The 23,998-nt window shown below is 44.2% G+C and overlaps 1 protein-coding gene across 5 annotated transcripts in view; it reads left to right on the forward strand.

Annotated features, from left to right (window-relative positions):
* Nucleotides 1–23,780, forward strand: part of ADAD1 (adenosine deaminase domain containing 1) — a 37,592-nt gene extending 13,812 nt beyond the window's left edge. For all 5 annotated transcript variants that reach the window (XM_067530223.1, XM_067530224.1, XM_067530227.1 and 2 more), the window contains exons 9-12: nucleotides 7,285–7,514; nucleotides 15,498–15,735; nucleotides 19,685–19,817; nucleotides 21,294–23,780. In XM_067530223.1, coding sequence (XP_067386324.1) covers nucleotides 7,285–7,514; nucleotides 15,498–15,735; nucleotides 19,685–19,817; nucleotides 21,294–21,407 — 715 coding nt within the window. In that variant the 3' untranslated portion in view covers nucleotides 21,408–23,780. The remainder of the gene's footprint in view (nucleotides 1–7,284; nucleotides 7,515–15,497; nucleotides 15,736–19,684; nucleotides 19,818–21,293) is intronic.
* The last annotated feature ends 218 nt before the right edge of the window (nucleotides 23,781–23,998 follow it).

The following is a 23,998-nucleotide window of genomic DNA, read 5'->3' on the forward strand; positions in this document are numbered from 1 at the left end:
AAACAGGAACTTAGACTAGTCCAGTGTGATAGCATCCCTGGAATTCAACCTGAAACTGTGGGACCATTGTATCCCCTTAACTCTAGACTGGGCTGTCTCTCACAATACGATGTCAGTGATAAGCAGCAAACCTCTCCAGGCGCTGTGATCACTTAGCCATCAGCATGTGGAGGCCCACACCCAGCTAAATTGCATCAAGGCTCTCCAAGCCATTCATGAATTACACAGAGGCACCAGCAAATCACCCCAACCTTGCACCCAGAAACATACCACTTACACTGCTCAAGACTCCCTTGTACAATGCATGCTCGTTAATTAATTCACCATTCCAACAAAGGGTAGTGGATGTGCAACAGCCCTGGTTAACTGGAGTTGAGATTCTCTAAGCACTTCAATCAAAACCACACTGTTTTAGATAAAATATAAAACAGATTTATTAACTACAGAAAGATAGATTTTAGTGATTATATAAGTAGCAGGTCTAGAGATCAGTGGTTACATAAGGAATAAAAATAATCACAGTCTAAGTTCTAACTAAGGTTTGAATCAAACAGCTTTTCTCACCCTAATAGATGTTACAGGCTGCTTACAGTTCTTAATACACAGACTGTATTTCCTTCTCAGCCTGGGAACCATCTCCCCAGTTCCAAGTCTTTGTCTTCCAAGCAGTCTTCCCAGTGTTGAGGAGAGAGGTCAAGTGGTTATGTTATCAACCCTCATTTACACCTTCTCTCCAGGTGCTAGAAAGATCTTTGCTGTGACGTGGGTGTTAGGCAGCCCCCATTACGTACATGCTATCGCTGATCAGTCTCTTGAAGAGTCTATTCTTCTTGGTTGGCCATCAGCACATGTCTGGCTGGTCCTCTATGAATCTGGCTGGTCAGTTGTTCCTTTATTGCCTCTGAAAGGCTGGCTGTGGGTGTCTCACAACATATTTCAGTAACACACGCCTAACATAATTTAAGATACAATGGTAACACACATAATCCAACAGGATAGTAATGGTCAACAGATCATGACTTTTCAAATGGTACCTCACAAGGTATATTTTGTGCCGAACATATCATAATCTATCACAGTGATGAATATGGGGGCTCCAGCGTGCTGTTTTGAGGTACAGAGTGTCACACCAAGCTATTCCTGGAGCATCTTCGTATGGTTCAGCACCGTTCCTGGGCTCAGGAAACCAGCATCAGGTTGTAGGAGAGGACTGTGCTACAGTCCCGGAATGATCAGCAGTGGCAACAGAATTTCAGAATGACAAAGGCAACTTGTTTTGAGATCTGCACTCAGCTGGCCCAGAGCTGCTACTGCAGGAGCATACCAACAGGCGGTGTCCCATACCTGTTCAGAAGTAGATCATCATTGCTATCTGGAAGCTGGCTACCACTGACAGTTACCCTTGCCAACCAGTTTGGAGTGGGGAAATCAACTGTTTAGGTCCATTGTCATATAGGTGTGTGCTGCCACACAGAAGGTACTGGTGAGCCAGGTTATAAAGCTTGGTAATGCTCAGGAGATCCATTGACGACTTTGCATATGTGGGGTTCCCGAACTGTATAGGGGCAGTTGATGGGACTAGCGTGCCTATTCTTTATGAATTTTCCATGGTTTTTATTGCTCAAGTTATGATGCAAGTACATAAAACCCAAAAATTAAACTTGAAAAAATACAAAATTGTAAATGATTGTAAAAACACAAAACACAAGTTAAAATAACCTTTTTAAACTGAAAAAATCAAATTCAAATACCCCAGCCCCCTCCACCACACTATTAGCACAGAAGAATCGAGGGGAAGGGTGCCTTTTCACAAGCGAGTGAATGTCTTGCCCTTACTACACTTGTTCTTCTGTCTTCTAGAATTGTAATCAAGTTGCCAGGTACAATGTGCTGGGCTCTTGGAGGTGGTCTTGCTGCCCGGTGCTAGGAGGGTAGTATGGCTGTGGGGCTACAGTGGGAAATGATGATGATGTTCTCAGGACCCTTTGGTGTTCAGGAGCTATAGAATATGGTTGTGTCTGCTTGGGAGCACCACCTTCTCCAGGGGGCCTAACAGCAGCAAGTGCTCCAACAGAGCATTTTGCCAGTGCATTGCTCTGAGGAATTGCTTTTGCATGTCCCTGTCGTTCTCTACAGTGTCTTTGGTAGTAGCAGTACTGTCCCAGCCACTTTCAGTGCTGTCTCTGGGTAGCTGCATATCTTCCCTCTCCTCTGACATAAAAATGTTCTCTAGGTCTTTTGTGTGTGATTTGGTTTGTTTTTTTAAGAATCTGTAAGGAGGGCATCAAACATTTCCTCCTTAGATCTCCTTTTCTTTCCTCTGGTTTGAAGAGATGATAAAAGACCCTGTCCTTAAGGGTCTCATGTAGGCTTGGGAGAAGTAACATGCAGTTATTATTCATATCAGAACTATATCCATAGAAGCAATGATAACCTTGTTTTTATCTTCTGCTTCTGAATTCCATCCCCTGAGATTCATCCCAGTCTTCAGGAGACCTCAGAGATGAAAAGTGGTCTGTGCATGAAAGCTACACTGAGATGTTTGGATGTGGTGTTTTTGCTGTGCTTTGAATGCTGTGGGGTGTCTGCCCTTATGTTCCCAGTTTTGTGTCTCCAATTAACGCTGTGCTTTGGAAGGAATTAGTGGAGATACCGGGGGGGGACACAATGGTAGTAATTCCTTCTGTATCTTCTTTAGATTGTCCTGACTCTTGATGATATTACACTGAGGTAAGTGACTAAGAGGCAGAGAATAACCTTATTCAAAAAGGCAAAGGTCAAACAAGTGAGACGTGCTGCAAAGTTATTCACCGAGTTATTCATTTTCCTCTCTCTTCTACTCCCTCCCCTCAAGTGCTGAAGGTGTGGAAGGGAGTGGCAAGCTGTGCTGGGGAAATGACTGTGACCTCAGCAGGTCACAAGATCTTTGCAGACCCCACAGATGATTGATTTCATACCTTAAAGAACTCTAGCACAACACTTATATCTTTAGGTGTATATATCCACCTGGAAGTAAGAGAAAATATAGCAGGTCTCAGATGGTGCAAAGATCCCATCCTACTCAATTTTCCACCTTCTGTAGGCCATCAGAACCACTGGCTAAAAGGTTAAGATTTTCTAGAAAGAAGCCTGCGTCTACCTCGACTGCATCATACTGGCTGTCAACATTGTTCTCCATCTCTCTTCAGGAACCTTTCTCATGATCATTTGCTGACAAAAGATCTCATTGCTCATAAGTTTTGGGGCCATACAACCAGTTTCAATTCAACACAAGGGAAAATGGTTCTGTTCAAGATATTTTCTGATATTCAAGAAAAATGGAGGAGGAGGATTGAGGCCTATACTAGATCTTGGACAATGAACAAGCATGTTAGATGTCTGAAATTCCCTTCCTGGAATCTGGGAACTGGTTTGTGACCCTCAACATTAAAGATGCCTACTACCACAGCAATTCATCCTTCTCACAAAAGATTTCTTCATTTCACATTCAATTACAATCATTAACAGTACCAGGTCCTACCTTTCGGCCTGTCTTCCACTCCAGTGATGTGCTTAAAAATCATGGCAGGTGCAGCTGCCTACATCTGTCTAGGAAAAACAGTTTTTATGGCTCCTTAAAGGCAAGTCTTATCAGGTGGTATGGTTGGCAGTTTAAACAACTTAATTATTTCATAGTCTAGGTCTACGGATAAATATCAAGAACTAGATCTTTGACCTCTATGTAGCAAATACTCTTTAGTAGGGGTATTTCTGGATTCAATAAGGGGCAAAGCTTATCTCCCTCCCGACAGGTTCTTTGTTGTAAAGAACCTCATCCAAAGAATGCAGCTCGGTCCTCAAGTTCCAACAAGGACATGTCTGCACCTGCTGGGACATATGACGACTTGCATTTCTGTGACAGAACATCAGGTTATATCTTCATTGTTTTCAGGGTGCTCTGTCCTGAGTTTATGTACTTAGCAAACACAGTCTTGAACAAGCATTGGTCTGTACCCAGCTGGGTCCTACAATCACTCCCCTGGTTGAAGAATCCTTCCAAAGTTTGTGCAGGAGTCCAGTCAACCAGAATCCCCCTACTGTCCTGTTAGTATCAGATGCTTCCCTCTTGGGATTGGGAACTCATTTGGGTCCTCACGCAGTCCAACACAAAGGTCACAATGATAACAAGGTTTGCACATCAATGTGTTGGAGTTAAGAGTGGTCAGAAGTGCTTGCTGTCACTTTCTTCCCCTAGTCAAAAATAAGTCCATCAGGATCATAACAACATAGCTTGCACATATCAATAGTCAGGGCAGAGTGCGTTCCTCCTTGCTCCGCTCTGAAACTATAAAGTTTTGGAACTGGTGCACAGCCAACCGTATAGTCATCTCAGCCTCTTACCTCCCAGACATACAAAGCACCAGGGCAGATGACCTCAGCAGACACTTTAGGGAGAAGTTGGGAGTTGGAATCCTGTGTCCTCAACAAAATGTTTTTTAGCTTGGGAACTTCCAGAGATTGAATTTTTTTGTCATGGCAGCCAACACAAAGTTCAGGAACCTCTGTTCCAAAGGGGGACTCTGATATGCTGGCAGATCATGTGCCAGTTCTTGCTGAGTCTATAAGCATCAGCTGAGCACTGACAAATTCATAGCTGGAAGCCAGACCAGCTTGCCTATATATTAATATTGTTCAGGATAGGAGTTTTATAAAAATGTGTTTGGACTATAAAATGCTTTTAAGTTGCTGCATATGTTAATCTTACTTGTAATATTTGTATCCCATGCTATCAGGTAGTATGAAAGTTTTACTTTATAAATGTTGTGAACTTGTGAACCTCGCCCGTAAAAACAGTTCCCTTGCATATCCAGGACTATCAAGACTAAATGGACCATAATAGGTCTCTTTCACCTGTCCAGTAATCTCTTTCCACAATCTTCAGTTACCTGCTGAAACTGAAAATGTCAGGCCTTTTTATGAGTTCAGTCAAAGTTCAGTTGTCAGCAATAACAGCTTTCCATGTGCTAGTAGAAGGTTTCTTGACCTCATCTGACAACATGGAGATTCCTAAAAGGCTCTATGAATCTTTTCCCCACAGCTTAGAGCCCTTGTGCTGTTTGGGATCTCAACCTTGTTCATAATCTGCTTGTGAAACAGCTCTTTGAGCAATTAGCTACAGACTTACTGTTCCATCTGTCTATGAAAATGGCTTTTTTGATGGCCATTACTTCTGCTCAAAGGTTTGGGGAGATAGGGACTGTAATGGCAAGTTTTCCATTTACTATATTCTCAGTGGCAAGATTTCATTTGGACCCCATCTAAAATTTTTACCTAAGGTTTCCTCTGAGTTTTACATTAACCAAACTATTCACATTCCAGTTTTCTTTCCTGAGCCACATCTATCTACATCGGAATCTGCCCTCCATATACTATGTGTTAAGAGCACATTAGATTTTTACTTGGACAGACCTAGGCCTTTCAGGAAGATCCCTAGACTTTATTTCTGTTAGAAATAGGTCTAGGGAAGCCTCTGTCTCCATTCAAGCTTCTAAATGGATTTCTGGATGCGTACTTGTCTATTATGGTTCTGCTGAGTTTCTGTCTACCCTACAAGTGAGTGTTCATTGTACTAGATCGTGGTCTGCGTCTGAAACCCTACTTATGGATATTCCAATTGCTGACATTTGCAGGTCTGGAAACATCATCCTTGGTGCATACGGTTTCCACCCATTATACTTTGGTTCATGCTACAAGATCAGAAGCTGCAGTAGGTAACACAGTTCTTTTTTTCTGTGATGGACTCTGTTCTGAAACTCTCACCTTAAAGGGTTATTTCCAGGGAGTCACTTGAAGTGGAGCACCCACAAGGATACTACTTGAAGAAGGAGAGGATGCCCACCTTGCAAGATAGCTGGATTTCTCCAAGATTTGTGTCCCTGTGGCAACTTCACTACCAGCTCTGCTCCCCCCGGCTTTGGTGTTTCCTCTGTGGGACATGTACTATATACTATGAGGATACGTAGGGTGCATGCAAGGGCCAAATGGGCACTACCAAAAAAATCTCTGATCAAAGATGGAGGGTGTGTGCATACGTGGAGTGGAGCACTCCCATGGGAAGACACCTCAACTCAGGTTACTGCACAAGCGAGTAACCTCTCCTTCCTCATAAACAATAGTTTGAGCTTCTGGTTGGAATCTATGCTGTTTGGTGCTCTTTGGCAATATTTTTGAGGTATCTTGATCTTAACGCACAAGATTGCTTAGGTACTGGCTGAGGTGGCTTTTGTTCCATATCCTGTCAGTGTGGGGCTCTTTGAATAATGTGTGTAAGTATAGGAAATAAGTATTTGCTATTGCAGCAAACAACCAACACAATCATATGAGATGAAATTTCTAAAATAAAAAGTCTGGTCTTGGGGGCCAGATTCTGCCACCTTCCTTCATGTAGAAGGACACTTATGTAAGTATTCCTTTGCTGGCAAAATCTGTTCCTTAATAAGCAGGTTTTAGTATGATATTGGTAGACAAAATTAAAATAAATGGCAGTTGAGCAGTGTTTAACTGCTGTCCTGTAATTAGTGTCCCTTTGTGCCTGCCACATCGTGGATTGTCAGGCTGGGATAGAATGCTGGAGCTTTAGCCCAAAGTAACAGGCCTCTGCTGCCTGAGGAACTCTCTAAGCTAAGAGCATTACTAAGCTCTTTTTTGTTTGGAATAGCTACTAAAATGGGACATAACATACTTAGCCAATGTTCCATCTGTTTCTTCAAATATGATGGAGCATGAAGACTTTTTGGCTATTGTCTCAAACAAGAATGGCAACCTTGTACATCCGCTTTCATGTGGCAAGAATAAAGAATAGCCTCCAGGTAACACATAGTCAGATACAAAATGTAGCAGTAGTAGCCTATTTGCAGCAGATTTTTGCATGACGAGTGGTGATTAGGATTTTGAAACTTAGGCTGAATTACTGCTTTATCTGATCAATTTGGATAGTCAGTAGTTATTTAAAGAAAAGTAACTAAAAATTTTATTAAACCGGTTATGTTTTGGACACACAATTTGGAGGGGGGTTTTTTTGTGTGTGTGTCTTGTGGAAGAATGAGTTGTGTGACTTTGCATTGTACCTAGAAAACATTGACAGCAATCTAGTCATGGAGTCATTTGGCAGTATAAACAGATTTTGGCAGCTTAAACCTTGAAAAAGTAATTTAGCAGTGCCTGTTAATTTTGTTTCTTCTTATATATTGTTTTTAAAAGAAAACTTGTTATAATTCATTGACTTTTTCTTAACCTTTATTTTAGACGTCTCAATCCAAATTCTATATCTGCATTTGAAGCTAATGAAGAGCTTAGTCTCCATGTTGCTGTGGAAGGCAAGATTTATCTAACTATTTATTGTTCTACTGAAGCTGCTAGCAGAGTAAACAGCATGTCAGCCAGTGACAAATTAACAAGATGGGAAGTGCTGGGTATCCAGGGGGCATTGCTAAGTCACTTCATTGAGCCAGTTTATATCAGCAGTATGCTTGTTGGTAAGACTTTCTTTACTGATATAAAACAATTATTGCTTATGCCCTAGCTTTCAGTTGTGATATTTCATTCTGTCTATATTAATAAAAATACTAACCAGATGGAACATAATGATTTATTTTAAAATTTGTTTGGTGTTTTTTATACTTCGGGTTTTTTTTAAAGAAATTAAATATAAATGTATTTATACTTAAAATTTAGGTTTACCTTATTTGAAATTAAAATGTGTTCTTTATTCTCTGATTACCCTCTCTGTCACCGCACATTAATTCTACATTTCCTGGGTTTTGTTGGTTTGCCACACGTAGTTATTCTGTGTTTGAAAAATAAAATTTTGTTACAAAGGCTGTGGTGACCATTTAAATTCAGACTATGCAAGTTACCATATATGGAAACTCAGAACTATACAGTCCTGGTAATTAGACAGTACAAAGTAGAACTGGTCAAAAAACTTGAAAATGTTCTGTTGAATTTTTAGGGGTATTATGAAAAATTTCATCACAGTCAAAATTTATATCCCTAGTTGAAGAAAAACCTTTGTAAATCAGCTTACTTCCTCCTAGTAAAGATTAAAGTATCTTTAAATTAACTATTTGGTAATAGATTTTATGCTGGGAAATAACTGCCAAGACAATAGTAAGGTTTGGGGATTTTTTTTTTGGAATCATATGGCAATCAGTTTTGATGACAGCAATAGCTTTCCTGAATTCCTACAGTAGTATTTGGCTATGCATCTCAAATAGGTGAAATGGAATTGGGGAAGTAACACGATTATTATGCTGAAGTTTCCCAAGTATTGAATCTCCCCTCAGCATTTGTACTGTTCAAACTAGTTTACATGTAGATCAATTCCCCAGATATTTACAGTTCTCTCTTTGAGTGATTGCTCATATCCATTCCAATATAGGTGTGTGCGTGCTCCGTGCACAGATTCCCGGAACTTTTTCCCTTAGCAGCCGTGCAGGGTCGGCTCAGGCGCCCCCTGGAGTGCCGCGGTATATAGGGCGCTGCCGATCCCGCGGGCCCTCAGTTCCGTCTTTCCGCCTGTGGCAGTTGCTGGAACGTCTGCCTCTTGCATATTGCAAGTATCCTCTCTTAGCATTTAGTGCTTTCTTTGTTAGTTGATTTGTGGTATTTACAACTCTTTAGCAGTTAGTAGATAGTAAGCAAGCGCCCTTCGGGGCTACATTAGAGCCATGCCTGGCTCCACTGGCTTCAAAGCTTGCACCATGTGTGCTAAAGTTTTTTCCGTGAGTGATCCTCACGACCGCTGCCTCCGATGCCTCGGAGAGCAGCACAGATGAGAAAAATGCAAAATCTGCAAAGCCTTCAAGCCACGCACCCAAAAAGAGCGGGATGCCAGGCTGAAGGCTATCCTGATGGAGTCCGCGCTCCGGCCGAACTCTGAGCCATCGAGATCACCGGCGGCACCGAGCATCTCCTCGGTGTGGAGCGCCTCAACGGCACCAACACTGGCACTGAAGCCAGCGGTGCCGAAGAAGAAGAAGCGGCCCGAGGCCGCACATATGGACTCCTCCCTGCGACCGGTACAGCAGGGAGCATCACAGGAGTTGCCCCAGCCACGTGCCGTGGAGGTTACTCCGGCACTGGCATCTCCTCGCAGGGAGCCTCCCCTGACTCCTCGGGATGGGGGAGCGCCTCTGCAAGGGCCGTCGATGCCAGAGGCTTTCGCAGTAGCACGTGCCCTCATGGGCCTGCCCATGCCTCCGTCCCCCCCTCGGCCGAGGGCTCCGGGACCGGTGTCTCGGGGTAAACCCACACTGGGTTGCCCCGGTGGGTGGAGGAGACAGGAGTCGAGATCTCCCCTCAGACAGTCAAGGAGGGTCGAGAGTGCGGGCTCCCCTCCTAGCTCCGACTCTGAGTCGTCGAGCGCCTTGACACCATGGCACCGAGGGCGGTCGAGAGGCAAACGCGCAAGGCGGCGCCGATTCGGTTCTGCCTCGTGCAGGGATCACAGCTCCGGTTCCAATGCGATCCCCAACTCCGGTGCGTAGCGTGGAGCGGTCACCGTCTCCGCCACGGGCGAAGGTCGCTGCACCGCCTGCTCCAGCACCGGCTTCCTTAGTACCACAGAGTAGAATATGCTCTCGCTCCATCTCGAGGAGTCATAGGCGGCACCGCTCCCACTCCCAAGGTGGGAAACGCCACCGGAAAAGATCAAGGTGCAGGGGGAGTTCTACATCCCACTCCTCCAGCAGCTCGTCCCCCCGATGACATCGGAGACGTCGGCATCGGTGCTCCTCATCGTCTTCTAGGGGCCGTTCAGCAACCCGGGGCCGCAAACGATGGTCTAGTGGCTCCGGATCTCAAGCACGCCAGCCTCTGCAAGCACCGATGCAGGCAACGGCGTGGCCCCAAGGCCCCTGGCAGTGGCTGTACTGGGGTCCGTGGGGTACCCAGATGGGCCACGGCACTGCGTCCATCCACTCTTCAATGGCCCAGCCAGCACCCCCGCCTCTGGCCCAACCGGACCAGGGTCACCCCTCTGATGAGGGTTCCAACCCCGAGGAGGGTCCCTCCACAGGGCGCCTCCCGCAGTTGTCCTCCTCCTCCCCAGATGAGACGGCGGCTAGGGACCGTAAGGCCCCCCTCTTTGACTTCAGGGCCTACCAGGACCTGCTAAAGCAGGTGGCGGACAATCTCAGCATGGACCTCAAAGAGATGTCCGAGGAGGAAGACCTTCTCTTTGGGTCACCTGGCTGCGCGGGGACATTGCGTGTTGCCCTCCTGGTGCATGAGAGGTTATGAAACTCGCCAAGGCCCTCTGGCAGACTCCCTCTTCCATGGCTCCTACCTCCAAAGCCGCGGAGAGAAAATATTATGTCCCCAAAGAGGGGTTTGATTTTTTGTATACCCACCCTGCCCCGGGTACACTGGTTGTTGACGCTGTCAACCAGCGTGACCGACAGGGTGGCCAGGGCAGCACCCCAAAAGATAAGGATAGTAAGAAGCTGGACCTTTTTGGCCATAAGGTTTACTCCACTGCAGCTACATGTCGCCAACCATCAGGCACTCCTGGGGAGGTACGACCTCAACTTGTGGTCCTCACTACAAAGGTTCCAGTTGGCACTGCCACCAGATCAGGCCGCAGACTTTGCCACTGTGACCCAGGAAGGAGCGGCAGTGGCAAACACGGCCAGCGATGCGGCGCATGCCGCCAACAGGGTGATGGCTTCAGCCATCGTCATGCGCCGCTGCTCCTGGCTGCAGTCTTCCGGATTATCCCAGGAGGTCCAGCAAGCAATACAAGACCTCCCATTTGAAGGGGAAGGGCTCTTCTCTCAAAAGACTGATGAGAAGCTCCATGCCCTAAAAGATCCCCGGGCCACCCTTAAGTCCCTAGGGCTCTACACCCCCCAGACCGCAAGACGTCAGCCTCGGTCTTAGGCCCAGAGGCAACCACCGCCGCCTCCCAGGCCAGGCCCCTGACCCGCTCAACCCAGGAGGGGTCAGGATCGCTTCAGGTCGCCCAATCTCCATGACCATCAGAGGTCCTCGGCGGGGCCCCAGCAAGGCCCAAGCAAGGGCAGCAATGGGAATAAACGGTTTTGACAGTGCGCACGAGGGTGGCACTTCGTCATTGCCCCTGGATCTCTCCCGACCCTTTACCCACAGGCTTTGGCCCTATTATGCCGAATGGGAATCCATCACCTCGGACCGTTGGGTCCTCAGCGTAGTCCTCAGGGGCTATGCTCTTCAGCTTACGGCCTTCCCCCCAAACTCTCCCCCTATTCAGTCCCTCTTCAGGGACCCCGCTCACGAGCAGCTGCTCATACAGGAGATCAACTCCCTCCTCTCGCTCGGAGCGGTAGAAGAAGTTCCTCCACAGGAATGGGGGAGGGGATTTTATTCACGATACTTCCTAATCCCCAAGGCCAAGGGGGGTCTGAGGCCCATATTAGACCTCCGTCGTCTGAACAGATTCATCAGACGCATCAGGTTTCACATGGTTTCCCTAGCCTCCATCATTCCCACCCTAGATCCAGGAGACTGGTAAGCTGCCCTCGACCTCAAAGATGCATATTTCCATATCTCTATCCTCCCCGGTCACAGAAGGTTCCTCAGGTTCGTGGTAGCGGGCTCCCACTACCAACTCTCGGCCCTGCCATTTGGCCTTTCGTTGGCCCCCAGGCTTTTTACGAAGTGTGTGGCCATGGTAGCAGCCTATCTCCGCCGCAAAGGAGTCCAGATCTTCCCATACCTGGACGACTGGCTGATCCGGGGCAGGTTCAGGGCTCGTGAGGAACAGCCTAACACTCACCTGTGTGACATGCACTAGACTGGGGCTGCTCATCAATGAGCAGAAGTCCACGCTCACCCCGGTGCAGCGCATAGATTTCATAGGGGCAACCCTAGATGCTGCCCAGGCCAGAGCCTTTCTCCCACGGCCTCAGTTCGAGATCATGGCCACCATAATTACCGAGTTGCACAGGTCCCCCACGACGACAGCCAGGCACTGCCTGCAGCTGTTGGGACACATGGCGGCGTGCACGTATGTAGTGAAGCTGGCTCGCCTCAAACTCAAGCCTCTTCAAGGGTGGTTGGCCTCAGTGTATGTACCAGCCAGACATTCATTGAACAGGGTGGTCACAGTTCCCACCCAGGTACTGTTCTCCCTAGACTGGTGGAGGAACCCGAGGGAGGTTCTGAAGGGTGTCCCCTTCAGGGACTTGGCTCCTTGAGTGACTCTCATAACAGACGCCTCAGATGTGGGATGGGGGGCCCACATCAGTCAAGACTTGAGCACCCAGGGGCTCTGGTCACTGGACGAAAGAGCCCTCCATATCAATGTCAAGGAGCTGAGGGCAGTCCGCCTGGCCTGCAAGCCCTTCCTCAGGTTCCTGAAGGGCAAGATGATTCATATCCTCACGGACAATACTGCGGCCATGTTCTATATGAACAGGCAGGGGGGAGCACTCTCCTCGGCTTTATGCCAGGAGGGTATGCGACTGTGGGATTTCACTGTGAGGCACGACTTCCACGTCTCTGCTTCTCACCTCCCCGGGATCAGGAACAACGAGGCAGACCTCCTCAGCAGGTTGTTCTTACCCCACCACGATTGATCACTACACCCGGAGGTGGTGACTTCAATCTTCCGAAAGTGGGGGGTTCCCCAACTGGACTTGTTCGCGTCATCCTAGAACAGGAAGTGCCCGAAGTTCTGCTCGCTCCGAGGTCGCGAGTCGGGCTCCCTCTGACACGTTCCTTCTAGACTGGACAGGGTCCCTCCTGTATGTGTTTCCCCCATTCCGCTCCTGCCCAAGGTTCTCTTGAAAATAAAGAGGGGCAGAGTGGATGTGATACTGATTGCGCCAGCTTGGCCATGGCAGCACTGGTACAACATCCTGCTCGACCTGTCCATCGAACCGCCGATCCCGCCCCCGAGGCGCTACGACGTGCTCTCCCAGGACCAGGGTCGCCTGCTGCACCTGGACCTGGCCTCCCTCCACCTGACGGCATGGAGACTCCATGGTTGACTGAGGGAGAGAGAGCCTCCTCCTTGCAGGTCCAGCAGGTTCTGCTCGGCAGCAGGAAATCTTCCACTCAGGTGGCGTACAGGGCCAAGTGGAAGCATTTTACCTATTGGGCGGAATCCCGGGGTATCCCGCTGACCGGTTCGCCCATACAGGCAATTTTGGAGTACCTGCTCCATCTAAAGCTCCAGGGTCTCGCACTGGCCTCCCTGAAGGTGCACCTGGCAGCTATTTCGGCCTTCCACCAGCCTATGGAAGGACGATCCCTGTTCTCTCACCCCATGTCAGTTAGGTTCCTCAAGGGGGTGGAGAGGCTGTACCTGCAGGTCCGTGACCCGGTGCCTCCCTGGGATTTGAACCTGGTCCTCACCATGTTGACAGGACCCCACTTCGAGCCCATGGCTACATGCCCACTGCTTGTCCTTTCTTGGAAGGTAGCCTTCCTGGTGGCCATTACATCGGCTAGGAGGATTTCCGAGATAAAAGTTTTGACCTCGGAATGCCCCTACACGGTTATCTACAAAGATAAGGTCCAACTGAGACCCCACCTGGTCTTCCTGCCTAAGGTGGTGTCTGATTCATTGTAACCAGGATATCTTCCTCCCTGTGTTTTTTCCTAAACCGCATGGTTCGGAGGAGGAGCGGAGATGGCACTCCTTGGATGTCAGACGAGCCCTGGCCTCCTACATTGAGCGGACCAGGCCGTTCCGGAAGTCAACACAACTGTTCGTGGCAGTGGCGGACCGGATGAAGGGTTCACCTGTCTCCACCCAGCGCATCTCCACCTGGATCACCACATGTATCAGGACCTGCTACGAGTGGGCGAAGGTGCCACTCCCAGGAGCTGTGACAGTGCACTCAACCAGAGCCCAGGCCTCATCTGCCTTCCTGGGAAGAGTGCCTTTGCAGGACATCTGCAGAGTAGCGACTTGGTCGTTGGTCCACACCTTCACGTCCCACTGTGCCATCGTACAACAGGCGAGAGAGGATGCGGGCTTCGGCAGAGCCGTGCTGGCGAGGGCGGCTCAACGCTGACTCCTACCCACCTCCAAGGTATGGCTATTTAATCACCTATATTGGAATGGATATGAGCAATCACTCGAAGAGAGAAAACAGGGTTACTTACCAGTAACTGTTGTTCTTCGAGATGTGTTGCTCATATCCATTCCACACCCACCCTCCGTCCCCACTGTCTGAGTCAGCAGAAAGAAGGGACTGAGGGCCCGCGGGGTCAGCAGCACCCTATATACTGCGGCGTGAGCGCAGCACTCCAGGGGGCGCCTGAGCAGACCCTGCAGGGCTGCTAAGGGAAAAAGTTCTGGGAATCTGTGCACGGGGCACACACACACCTATAGTGGAAGAACAACAGTTACTGGTAAGTAACCCTGTTTTGTGTTGACTTTGATGATGATAATATATGGAATACAGTTTTGGAAGCGGTCTGAGGAAGCACAATGTAACTTTTTTTTTTTCTGACTGTCCTAGTATCTAAATGTATGCTTGTTTCTGTCATTCATACAGAATGTGGACACAGTCACTTATACTGCTTTTTATAGTACTTTTATGTTCTGATATTTATTTTTTTTTAGCATTTAGATTAATGTGTACAAAATTCTTAACTTCTGCCTTCCTCTTCACAAAAACTCTCCAGAGAATATTTGATGATATGCACTCCTTGGTGCTGGTTCAGTCCTTTATGGATAGCAAGAAATCAGATTATCCCTGATGGAAGTGTGTACTTCAAAGCCCAGAAAAGTCCAAGGCTATGGCTACACTGCAGAGTTTACAGTGGTGCAGCCCGTTCAGATCCTCTAATCCGATGGGAGAGAGCTCTCCTGTCAATTTAATTACTCCATCCCCTACAAGCAGCAGTAGCTATGTTGGTGGGAGAGGCTCTCCCGTCGACATCGCACTGTCCACACTGACTTAGGTCGGTATAACTTACGTCACTTGGCAGTGGCTAATTCACACCCCTGGGTGACATAAATTATACTATCATAAGTTGTAGTGTAGGCATAGCCTAAATACAAATATGATGAGCCAAACTCTTCTGTTAAATTACTAGAATAAATCAAAATATAGAGTAACTCCAATGATGACCGTGCAAAGGTTGACCTCCTAGATTAAAATATAAAACACTATCAGAACTTGCATTTTTAATTAGTATCTTGAGCAGAGAGACACGAAAGATTGAGTCTCTCTAGAGAGAAAGTATCCTATCAAAACAAAGATGGGAATTGTAGAGGAACTTTAGCAAAAGCTTGTGTTGCCAATGATGATGATATTTCTGTTCTTATGGACTTATTGGAATTCTCTTTGTAAAGCTGAACCTAGCAGGTAAGAGTAATAATTCAACCTGAAACAATTGAAACTTCTAGGTTTTGAGCTCCCTTGAAAATCTGGTCACAATTTACAATATTACAATATCTGGTCACAATTCTAATATTACTGCTTACACTGATGTACCTGTATGTTTGGTTGTGTTTTTAGGGGATGGAAACTGCAGTGACACAAGAGGACTAGAAATAGCTGTAAAACAACGTGTTGATGATGCACTCACATCAAAGCTTCCTATGTTTTACCTGGTCAACAAACCTCATATTAGTTTGGTGACTGCTACACATCCAATTCAGATAGACTTGGAACACAGATCTCTTAGTGTGAATTGGTCCCAAGGGGACACTTCACTGGAAGTTGTGGATGGTTTAAATGGAAAAATCACTGAAAGGTTAGAATCTTTATACTGTGTTAAAATGAGTGCTGAGCCTGATAGCTCTGTCCCTGTCTAAGTAAGTTGTTATGACTCTCAAACAGTTCTGGTTTTAGGTCACAGTATTATAGAGTAAATGACAAGTTCTCAACTTTGGCAGTAAAGATAAACTTGTAAACTCGAGTTAGTACACTCTAGTTACTCCATTTGAGCTTGCCATTCTTTGACAGTCATAGGAAACAGCCTTAAACTCGATAACAGGGGTGGTGGAACCAACCCTACATACCACCTCCACTCCTATATGGGCTCCCTAATGACCATAGTGGGATCCCCGGGCTTCTTAGCAGCAGCAATTCACCAGACTTCCAGCAGCGTCTCATAGGGAGGCTAGAGTTCTACATCCTTTCCTCCTCAACCAGCCCCTCCCCCCCCAAATGAGGGACATGTGAGGAGCAGGAGGCTAGGTCAGACAAAGAGGCCACCCCTCAAACACCTTTTTAATCTTCTCAAGCTGATCAGGCAGTTATGCCACCACCACCTTCCATGGCTGATGGTTTGCAGCAATTTAAGGGTCTTATAAAAAGGCTGGCTGATGCTTTTCAAATGCTACTTGAAGAGGTCAAGGATTTGCAGCACAATAGTCATAATGCAGTCAGCAATGCCCAATAGGGTGGTAGTACCCATTAAGGAGGAGTTCCTGGATCCAGCTAAGACTGTGGCAAACACCTGCTACAGTTCCACCAACATGTAAATAGGCAGATAAGAAATGTTATGTTATCCCTAAGGACTCCATTTTTTTTTTTCCCCCACTTCCCACTTTCTCTGCTCGTTCATGGCATTGGCCACCAGGGAAGTAAGTGACACTATTCTAAATCTACCTTGTATGACAGAGACCAAAAGAGACCCTTTTGGAGGGAAATCCTATTCAACGGCAACCCTTCAATTTCAGTTTGCGAACTATCAGTTATTATATTATAACTATATAATGTTATAAATTACAGTAGATTTATGGCCTTTATTGAACATCTGTTGCAGGACCATAGGGTACAATTCTAGTCCATCAGAGGGCCAAATTATTATCCAAGCATCCCTGGATGCTGCAGGTTCATTTCTGTGGGGGTAGTTATGCACCGGGGCATTGTGTCTCCAATTCTTGGATTTTCTGAGGGAGGTCCAGAACACTGTTGTAGACTTCCTCTTCAATTGGCTGAAAGCTATTCTCAGAGATCAATGAGAACTTGCACACACTAAAGGACTCCAGGGACACTTTACGATCACTGGGTGTATATATACACCTACAAGTAAAATTTAGTAGTCAGTGTGCCCAGAGATCTCACAGTTCTCTGGATTTCCTAGATCCACCAAACCTCCCAAGAAACAACACATTCCAGAGCAAGGGCAGCTCACTTGTCCTCCACAAGTATCCAGTCATCTTCAAAGCAACAGGGATGGGTTTGGGTTTTTTTTTTTTTTTTTTTTTTTTTTGACAGTTCAGTCAAGGGTTTGAATCCTCCCTCACCTCAGGTTTTACAGCTGCAACTATTTGCCGAACTCCCTCTCTTTGGAGACTACCTTTCCCATTTTCAGCATGCTTGGAGGCGGATTATAACACATGTTTTTGGCCATGGGCCTGTATCGTCCTAGGTTTATTAAGAGTTCGGGGAATCTCAGCCCCCAGATTAGATCCTCACAACCTGGTACTTAAATACCACTGAGACTTCCATTTGAAATGGTGACAATCTTCTCTCTTCTCCATTATCTATGGAGGTGACCTTTTTAGTAGTTATCACATTGGCCCATAGGGTTGGGGAGATTGGAATCTTGAAGGCAGATTCCCCCCCACCTTTTACGTTGTTGTTCAAGACAGTGTCTCTGTGCCCACACCCTAAATTCTTACCTAAGGTACTATCAAAATTTCATCTTCATCCATCCATTCACGTACCAGTGTATATTTCCAAAACCACATAAGTCTGTACAGGACACCTGTTTTTCGTACCTTGGATGTCAGAAGGGCGTAGGCTTTCTACTTAGGCAGAAGCAAACAATTTCAAAAGTCACCTAGATTGTACATCTCCAGCATAGATAGATCCAAGGTGTCCACAATACCTGCTCAGAGACTGTGAAGGTGTATTATCACTTGTTATGATTCAGCCAGTGTTCTTGTCTTTCCTCCCCCTCCACTGCCAAAGGGTGATAGCACATTCTACCAGGTTATAAGGAACATCCAGAGCATTATTTAAGAATGTGCCAGTAGCTGAGATTATGTAGGGCTGCTACTTGGGCTTCTGTACATGCATTTTTTAAACATTATGCCTTGATCCATGCTGCCAGATCCAATGTGGCTCTTGGTAATGCAGTACTGACTTCAATTCTACACTGAATTTTGAAGTTCCTTACTCCTTGTGGGGATACTGTTCAGGTGAAACATGAAGTGGATTACCCATACATACAACTCAAGAAGAAGAGGTTATTTATCTTGTATAGTAATAGTAGTTCTTTGCGATGTGTGTCCGTGTAGGGGCTCCATTACCAGCCCTCCTCCTCCTCCGCTTCAGACTTAGGGTGATCAGATAGCAAGTGTGAAAAATCGGAACGGGGTCGGGGCTGATAAGAGCCTGTATAAGACAAAGCCCCAAATATCAGAACTGTCCTTATAAAATCAGGACATTGGTCACCCTATTCGGACTGTTCTCTGTGGGATGTTCAGGTGGAGAAGGAACTGAGGACAGTTCGCCCACACATCCCTATGTAGCCTCAGAGTTTGGCACAAGGAGTATTAGAATGCATGCGTGGGCTGAACGGACACTCATGGAAAATCTCCAGTCAGGGGCACGAAAGGCACATGTGCGCTTGAAGTGGAAAATCCATAGACACACATCTCGAAGAACTGCAGTTACTGCACAGGGTGAGTAATTGCTGCTTCTGGCACCAGCAATTCAAGAAAGTTATTGCTAAACTGGAGAGGGTTCAGAGAAGAGCCATGAGAATGATTAAAGGATTAGAAAACATCTTTATAGCAATAGACTCCAGAAGCTCAGTCTGTTCAGTTTAAGTAAAAGGTTATTTGATTAAATCTAGAAAAGTGGTTCTCAACCTGTAGGCTGCTTGCATATTCTCAGGGCCATACAAGCAGTATATATACTGTGTGGATGCAGCCCACATAACACACAGAGAGTTACATATGCAGCTCACAATGGTAAACAGATTTAGAACCACTGGTCTACAAGTACCTACTTTGGGAATAAAAATTTGTATAGAAAACAAAGGGTATAATAAAATCCAGTGGCTGGAAATTGAAGCTATACTAATTCAAACTGAAAACAGGACACAATTTATAATATTGAGGGAAATTAATCATGGAACAACTTACTGAGAGTTGTAGTGGGTTCTCTGTCACTGAAAATGTTTGTGTTGAGTGGGTAGTATTCTAAAAAGATGCTCTAGTTCAAGCATGAATTCAGGGAAATTCTATGGCTTGTGTTATGCTAGAGTTACAACTAGATTATCACAGTGGTCCCTTCTGGCTTTAGAATCTATTAGCCTAGACTAACTTCATCCTTCCTACAATCAGACACAGTTTAAGGTGCAAGATTCTCAGTGAAGCACCAAAATATGAAATTAAGTAGTGTTTCTTTATTGAAATTAACTCTTTTCTCCCCTTTATCTTCCCTCAGTAGTACAACCTTGAGGAGATCGAGAATACTCAATAGTTTAAATTATGATTAAAACCACTAGTATCTCTGCTCTGGTAAATTACAGGATTGTAAATATTTGGCCAACTATCCAGTAGCTGTAGTTATGAGAATTTATACCTCTTGTTTCCATTTTCTTTGTTCATTTCCACTTTAAATGGAGAATATATAATGTATGTAGTTTGAAAAAAATGTGGTGGTTGGAGCAAACAATCTGAATTGAATAATAAATTTCTTAATTTGTCTCATTGCTCTTTTTTCCCCCTCAACCCCAGTTCACCATTCAAAAGTGGCACCTCAATGGCAAGTCGTCTTTGCAAGGCTGCAATGTTAAGTCGTTTCAAACTGCTTACTAAGGAAGCAAAACGAAATGATTTGCTTGAAGCTAGTACATATCATGAAGCAAAGGTAAGACTAGTTAAAGGAAAAGGTTAGTCTGGAGAGTCTTTCTCTCTTTTATCCCTTCTGGTCCCAGCCAGGAACTGATCTGCTCAGGCTCTCTGCAGCTCACTTTAACTGAACTTGCTGTGCTCTGGTTGCTTTTCTGCAGCCTTTCTAGGCAAGTCTGGAGGCCCCATCTTCATTGCTCTTTTTCCAGGGCTGGGTGTGGTAGGACCACAAGGCCTCCAGCAGGGGGCCTCAAAAGGCCCAGTAAACCCCATTACAGAAATCCATAAACTATTAGTTATACTGAAATTCTGCTGGACTTACAAAAAAGTTGCTAGTTCTTGAATTATTATTGAGGTTAATGTTAGAAAGGCCATACAAAACTGTTTCTCAGGGTTACAAACTGAGAAATATCTCTTATTGGGGTGAAACGTTCATGTTTGATCTCCATCCACAAATGGCTGTCAACCATTTGCTCATAGAAGCTAGCTTATTGTTCACATTGGAAAGTTCTGCAAGTTTTTGTTTCGCTCTTAGCAATAGAGAGATACCTATTTTGTGTAAGTACAGGCACGGTTCTCCCAGGGAATATTCTGGTGGGAAAGGGATATCAGTAGAAGTGGCGGAGAAGGTGATAATTCAATACAGAATTTGGGACTTCGCATATTCTTTTGTTTGTTGGGCTGACAGCACTGAGGGAGCACCAACTGAAGGAATAATGCTGTTGTTAATAGCTGTATTATTTTGGAACCTTGAAACTATAACTTTTTTCCCCCCTGCAAATGCAATAAACAGACCGCTCATAATAAGGAGCATACTGAGATTACATTCCTATCCTGCTATAAAGTTGCTGACACAAGCTTGCTCATTCATAGACATGCTAAGAAACAGAATATCTAATCTCACTGCAGTGTGTTAGTTTTATACCCTCCAGGCATTCAGCCATTCTTGTACATTAGCCTCTTCTATTTTCTTTCCCGAGACAAGATACGTATTTTTTCCCCCATAAACATGCACGCAGAACTTGCCTTTCTAACTGATGTTATGACTTCTTTTGTCAGCATTGGCTACACTTTATTTCTACAATAATTGCTAATTTAGATATTGTACTAAACCTTTTCAATGGTTTCAAAGCTTCCTTTATAAATTTACCTGTGTTTAGATTAACAATATATAGCTAAATATTAATATGTTGTAGAGAATAAATAATTAAACTTATGTTGACAAACATAAAAAATGAAACCAAAAAAATCTTCCCTTTCTATTACATAAAAAACAGACCCTGTTTCCTATAACCTGTCTGTCCCTCCCTCCCCCGTGCTACCCAATCTGCTGAATTTCTTGATCACATTCAGTCAATAACGGCGTCTCAAGCATCTTTCAAAATCATGTTTTGCTATGGAATACCCTAGTAGTGCAATATATTAAAGGATGGCAAATCTTGTAGCCATCTGTGATGTTAATTTTTAACAATTCTTTTAACTTTTGTTTCTCTAGATTAAGTCAGCATCCTACCAGGAAGCTAAACATTTGCTGAAAATCTACTTAGAGCAGCATGGTTATGGATCCTGGATTGTGAAGTCTCCATATATTGAACAGTTCAGCATCTAACTACTAAGATGATATGCTGGTTTTTATGACCTATTTTAAATAAAAAAAGTTAATTTCACTAGCAAAATATTTGGGTATTGGTAGTCGTAATCTTTCAAATCAGTACTATTTACAGCCATGATAAGTGAATGGCTGAAAGACTTATTGTGTATTTAAACACCAATATTAGACTCCCTCTTGTAACAAATCACTCATGCTCAAGACGCCAGTGTTTGTTTTAGATAATCTCACAAAGCTGCTATTAAAGAATTTTATCAGTTTTGTTGTTCACTTTGGAGCCCTTTGTTTTTCCTGTCAAGTTTACAGTGTCACAGGCTTTATGTTGATTTTTCCTGCTTCTCACAGCTGTTTTTCAGTGAAATTTCCATGAAAGTTGGCTGTTTTCAGAGGTTGCTATTAATGTCCCTGCCTATATTGGTTATAAGAGTGAAGCAAGTTTAGGTCTCAGAAATCAATCACACTAACTTAATGAAAAGTGACCGTTTTTAATACTGTCTTTATGCATCTTTTGTTTGAATTAATTTAAACTGGTCTTCATTGGAATGCCTTCATTATGATTAGGCAGTGGAACACTATATTGTGTAAATCGCTGCAGGAGGATAATAAAAGCTTACTGTATACTTAGAGGTAAAACTTCAGTATTATTAATATCAAACTTTTACTTTTCAGAAATGATACTTTTGGTGTTTATCAATATTAAGTAGTTTAGCTTCCTAACTTTCAGTGAATTTAATAATAGTGGAAAATTGCACGATTGATAGTGTTGGACAATGAAGTCTTTAGCTATAATAAGTATTGCATAGATGATGGTGAAAGTTTCCCTATGCTGCATTGCCAATGAGCTTTGCTCCTGACATGGAAAATGAACCTAGTACTTTCCTCTCATTTAGTTCTCTGAAGCCCACAATGGGCCTTACTAACTTTTGTTTCATCCTTTGAGGCCTGGGATTATAAATAACATTCTTCAGTCTTTTTCTTGTACCCAGTATGTGTTAACTTTGAATTAGCTTCCTTCAAAGTCAATGTTCAGTTTCTTGGTGAAGTACATGTTTAGTGAATGATGCCACTTAATGGGTTTAAGAGTTGTTTTCTGTTCTAACTAGCATTTTATTGACAAAATGTTAAAACAGAGGAGATCCATAAAATTTTCATTTACCTAGATTAATGTTAGGAGACGCTCCATTAAGAAGCCCCATTGCTTGAATTGCAGTATTGCTTAAAACCATTATCTTGTCTTATAAAAATGTTGTACCAGACTACGTAGCTGCAAAATTTTATAATTAATTCAGCAGCTGTTTTCCTCTCTTTCTGATCAATGTGTCTAATTGTCCCGGGCCAGATCTATATTTGTTCTTTTTCTCAGAAAAGCAATGGAGGTTACAAACCACATGTTCGGTTGTCTTCCGAGACCTAAATAGTAAAACTGCTATGCATCCAGTATACATAAATCTCACTTGTTTTTACACTAAAATCTCATTTAAGCTGTTGTTGTCTTTAAGTATTCCTTTCCTATTGCACTTTTTTCATCTCTTCATATCATATCTTTCATATCAACAATTTCTTGACAATTAGTAGGTGTTCTGTTCCAGACCAGCAGTAAATATTTTCCTCATTCATTAAAGAGCTTGTTAAATGGAAACCCATAGAGATAAGACGGCGGTTGGTTTAGGATCACATTATATCATAACTTGTATATTCAGAAAAAGGTACAGTATTTTTATTATTTTTCCATTGTTGGCTTTGATAGAAGTTTCAAGGTAGGTGTCAGTATTAGCAAGATTCCTCCAACTCATTTCTGTAGGCTACCAACAACCATCAGATGTCAGTGATTTTAGGTCAATGGTACCAGTATGGTATTACAGTCAAAATAGTGACAAAAGGGTGAAAGTTGCTGTGTTCCATTATCAGTCTTTTGACCAAATTCATTCCCTAGATGCAAAGCATCAGTTGCAAAACTGTTGACCAAAATGAATGTATTTTCCTAAAGTTACATAATACTCAAGTTTGTTTTCAGGAAAGAAAGTGTAAAAGGGTGTTAGAGTTAAATACCTGGTCTTGTTTTGTTTTATGTTTTGATGGAACGTTACTATGCTTGAAAAAATAACAATGTTTAATTTTGCTGTTTGACTTTTTGTATTTCTCTTAAGATGCTGAAAGCTAGACTTATGTTTAGTCAGTTTCATTTTGTATTCATACCAGTGCTGTGCTGTAAAGTGGGTTTCAGCTTTTGTTGGAGAAGGGATATTGTAAAACAAAAGCCTGTTTTACAGTTTTTTCAAAATTATTTTTATTAATGTGTGTTTATACCAGTAACTGCTTCTGTATGGTTGAGTAAAATGAACAGCAGGACCTTCAATAAAACCAAGACTTCTACCAGATGTGTGTTTTTTTTATTTTCTTGATGTAGGGAAGATGAGTTTAAATGGGTTCTTCCCCTCCCCCTCCCTGAAATGTGGGTGAATTAAAACTTGGCTTTACTCAGTTGTTGACAGTGGTATTACTCTACCAGCACTTGTCATTACTTCCATCTTTCATCACACTACTTTTATTTTCATTTCCCTGATTTTTCTGGTTTTTTCTAATACACTGCT

This window comes from Emydura macquarii, unplaced genomic scaffold, assembly GCF_026122565.2.
Source record: "Emydura macquarii macquarii isolate MOO-44397 ecotype Brisbane River unplaced genomic scaffold, CSIRO-AGI_Emac_v2 contig_3044, whole genome shotgun sequence".
Classification (NCBI taxonomy): Eukaryota; Metazoa; Chordata; order Testudines; family Chelidae; genus Emydura; species Emydura macquarii.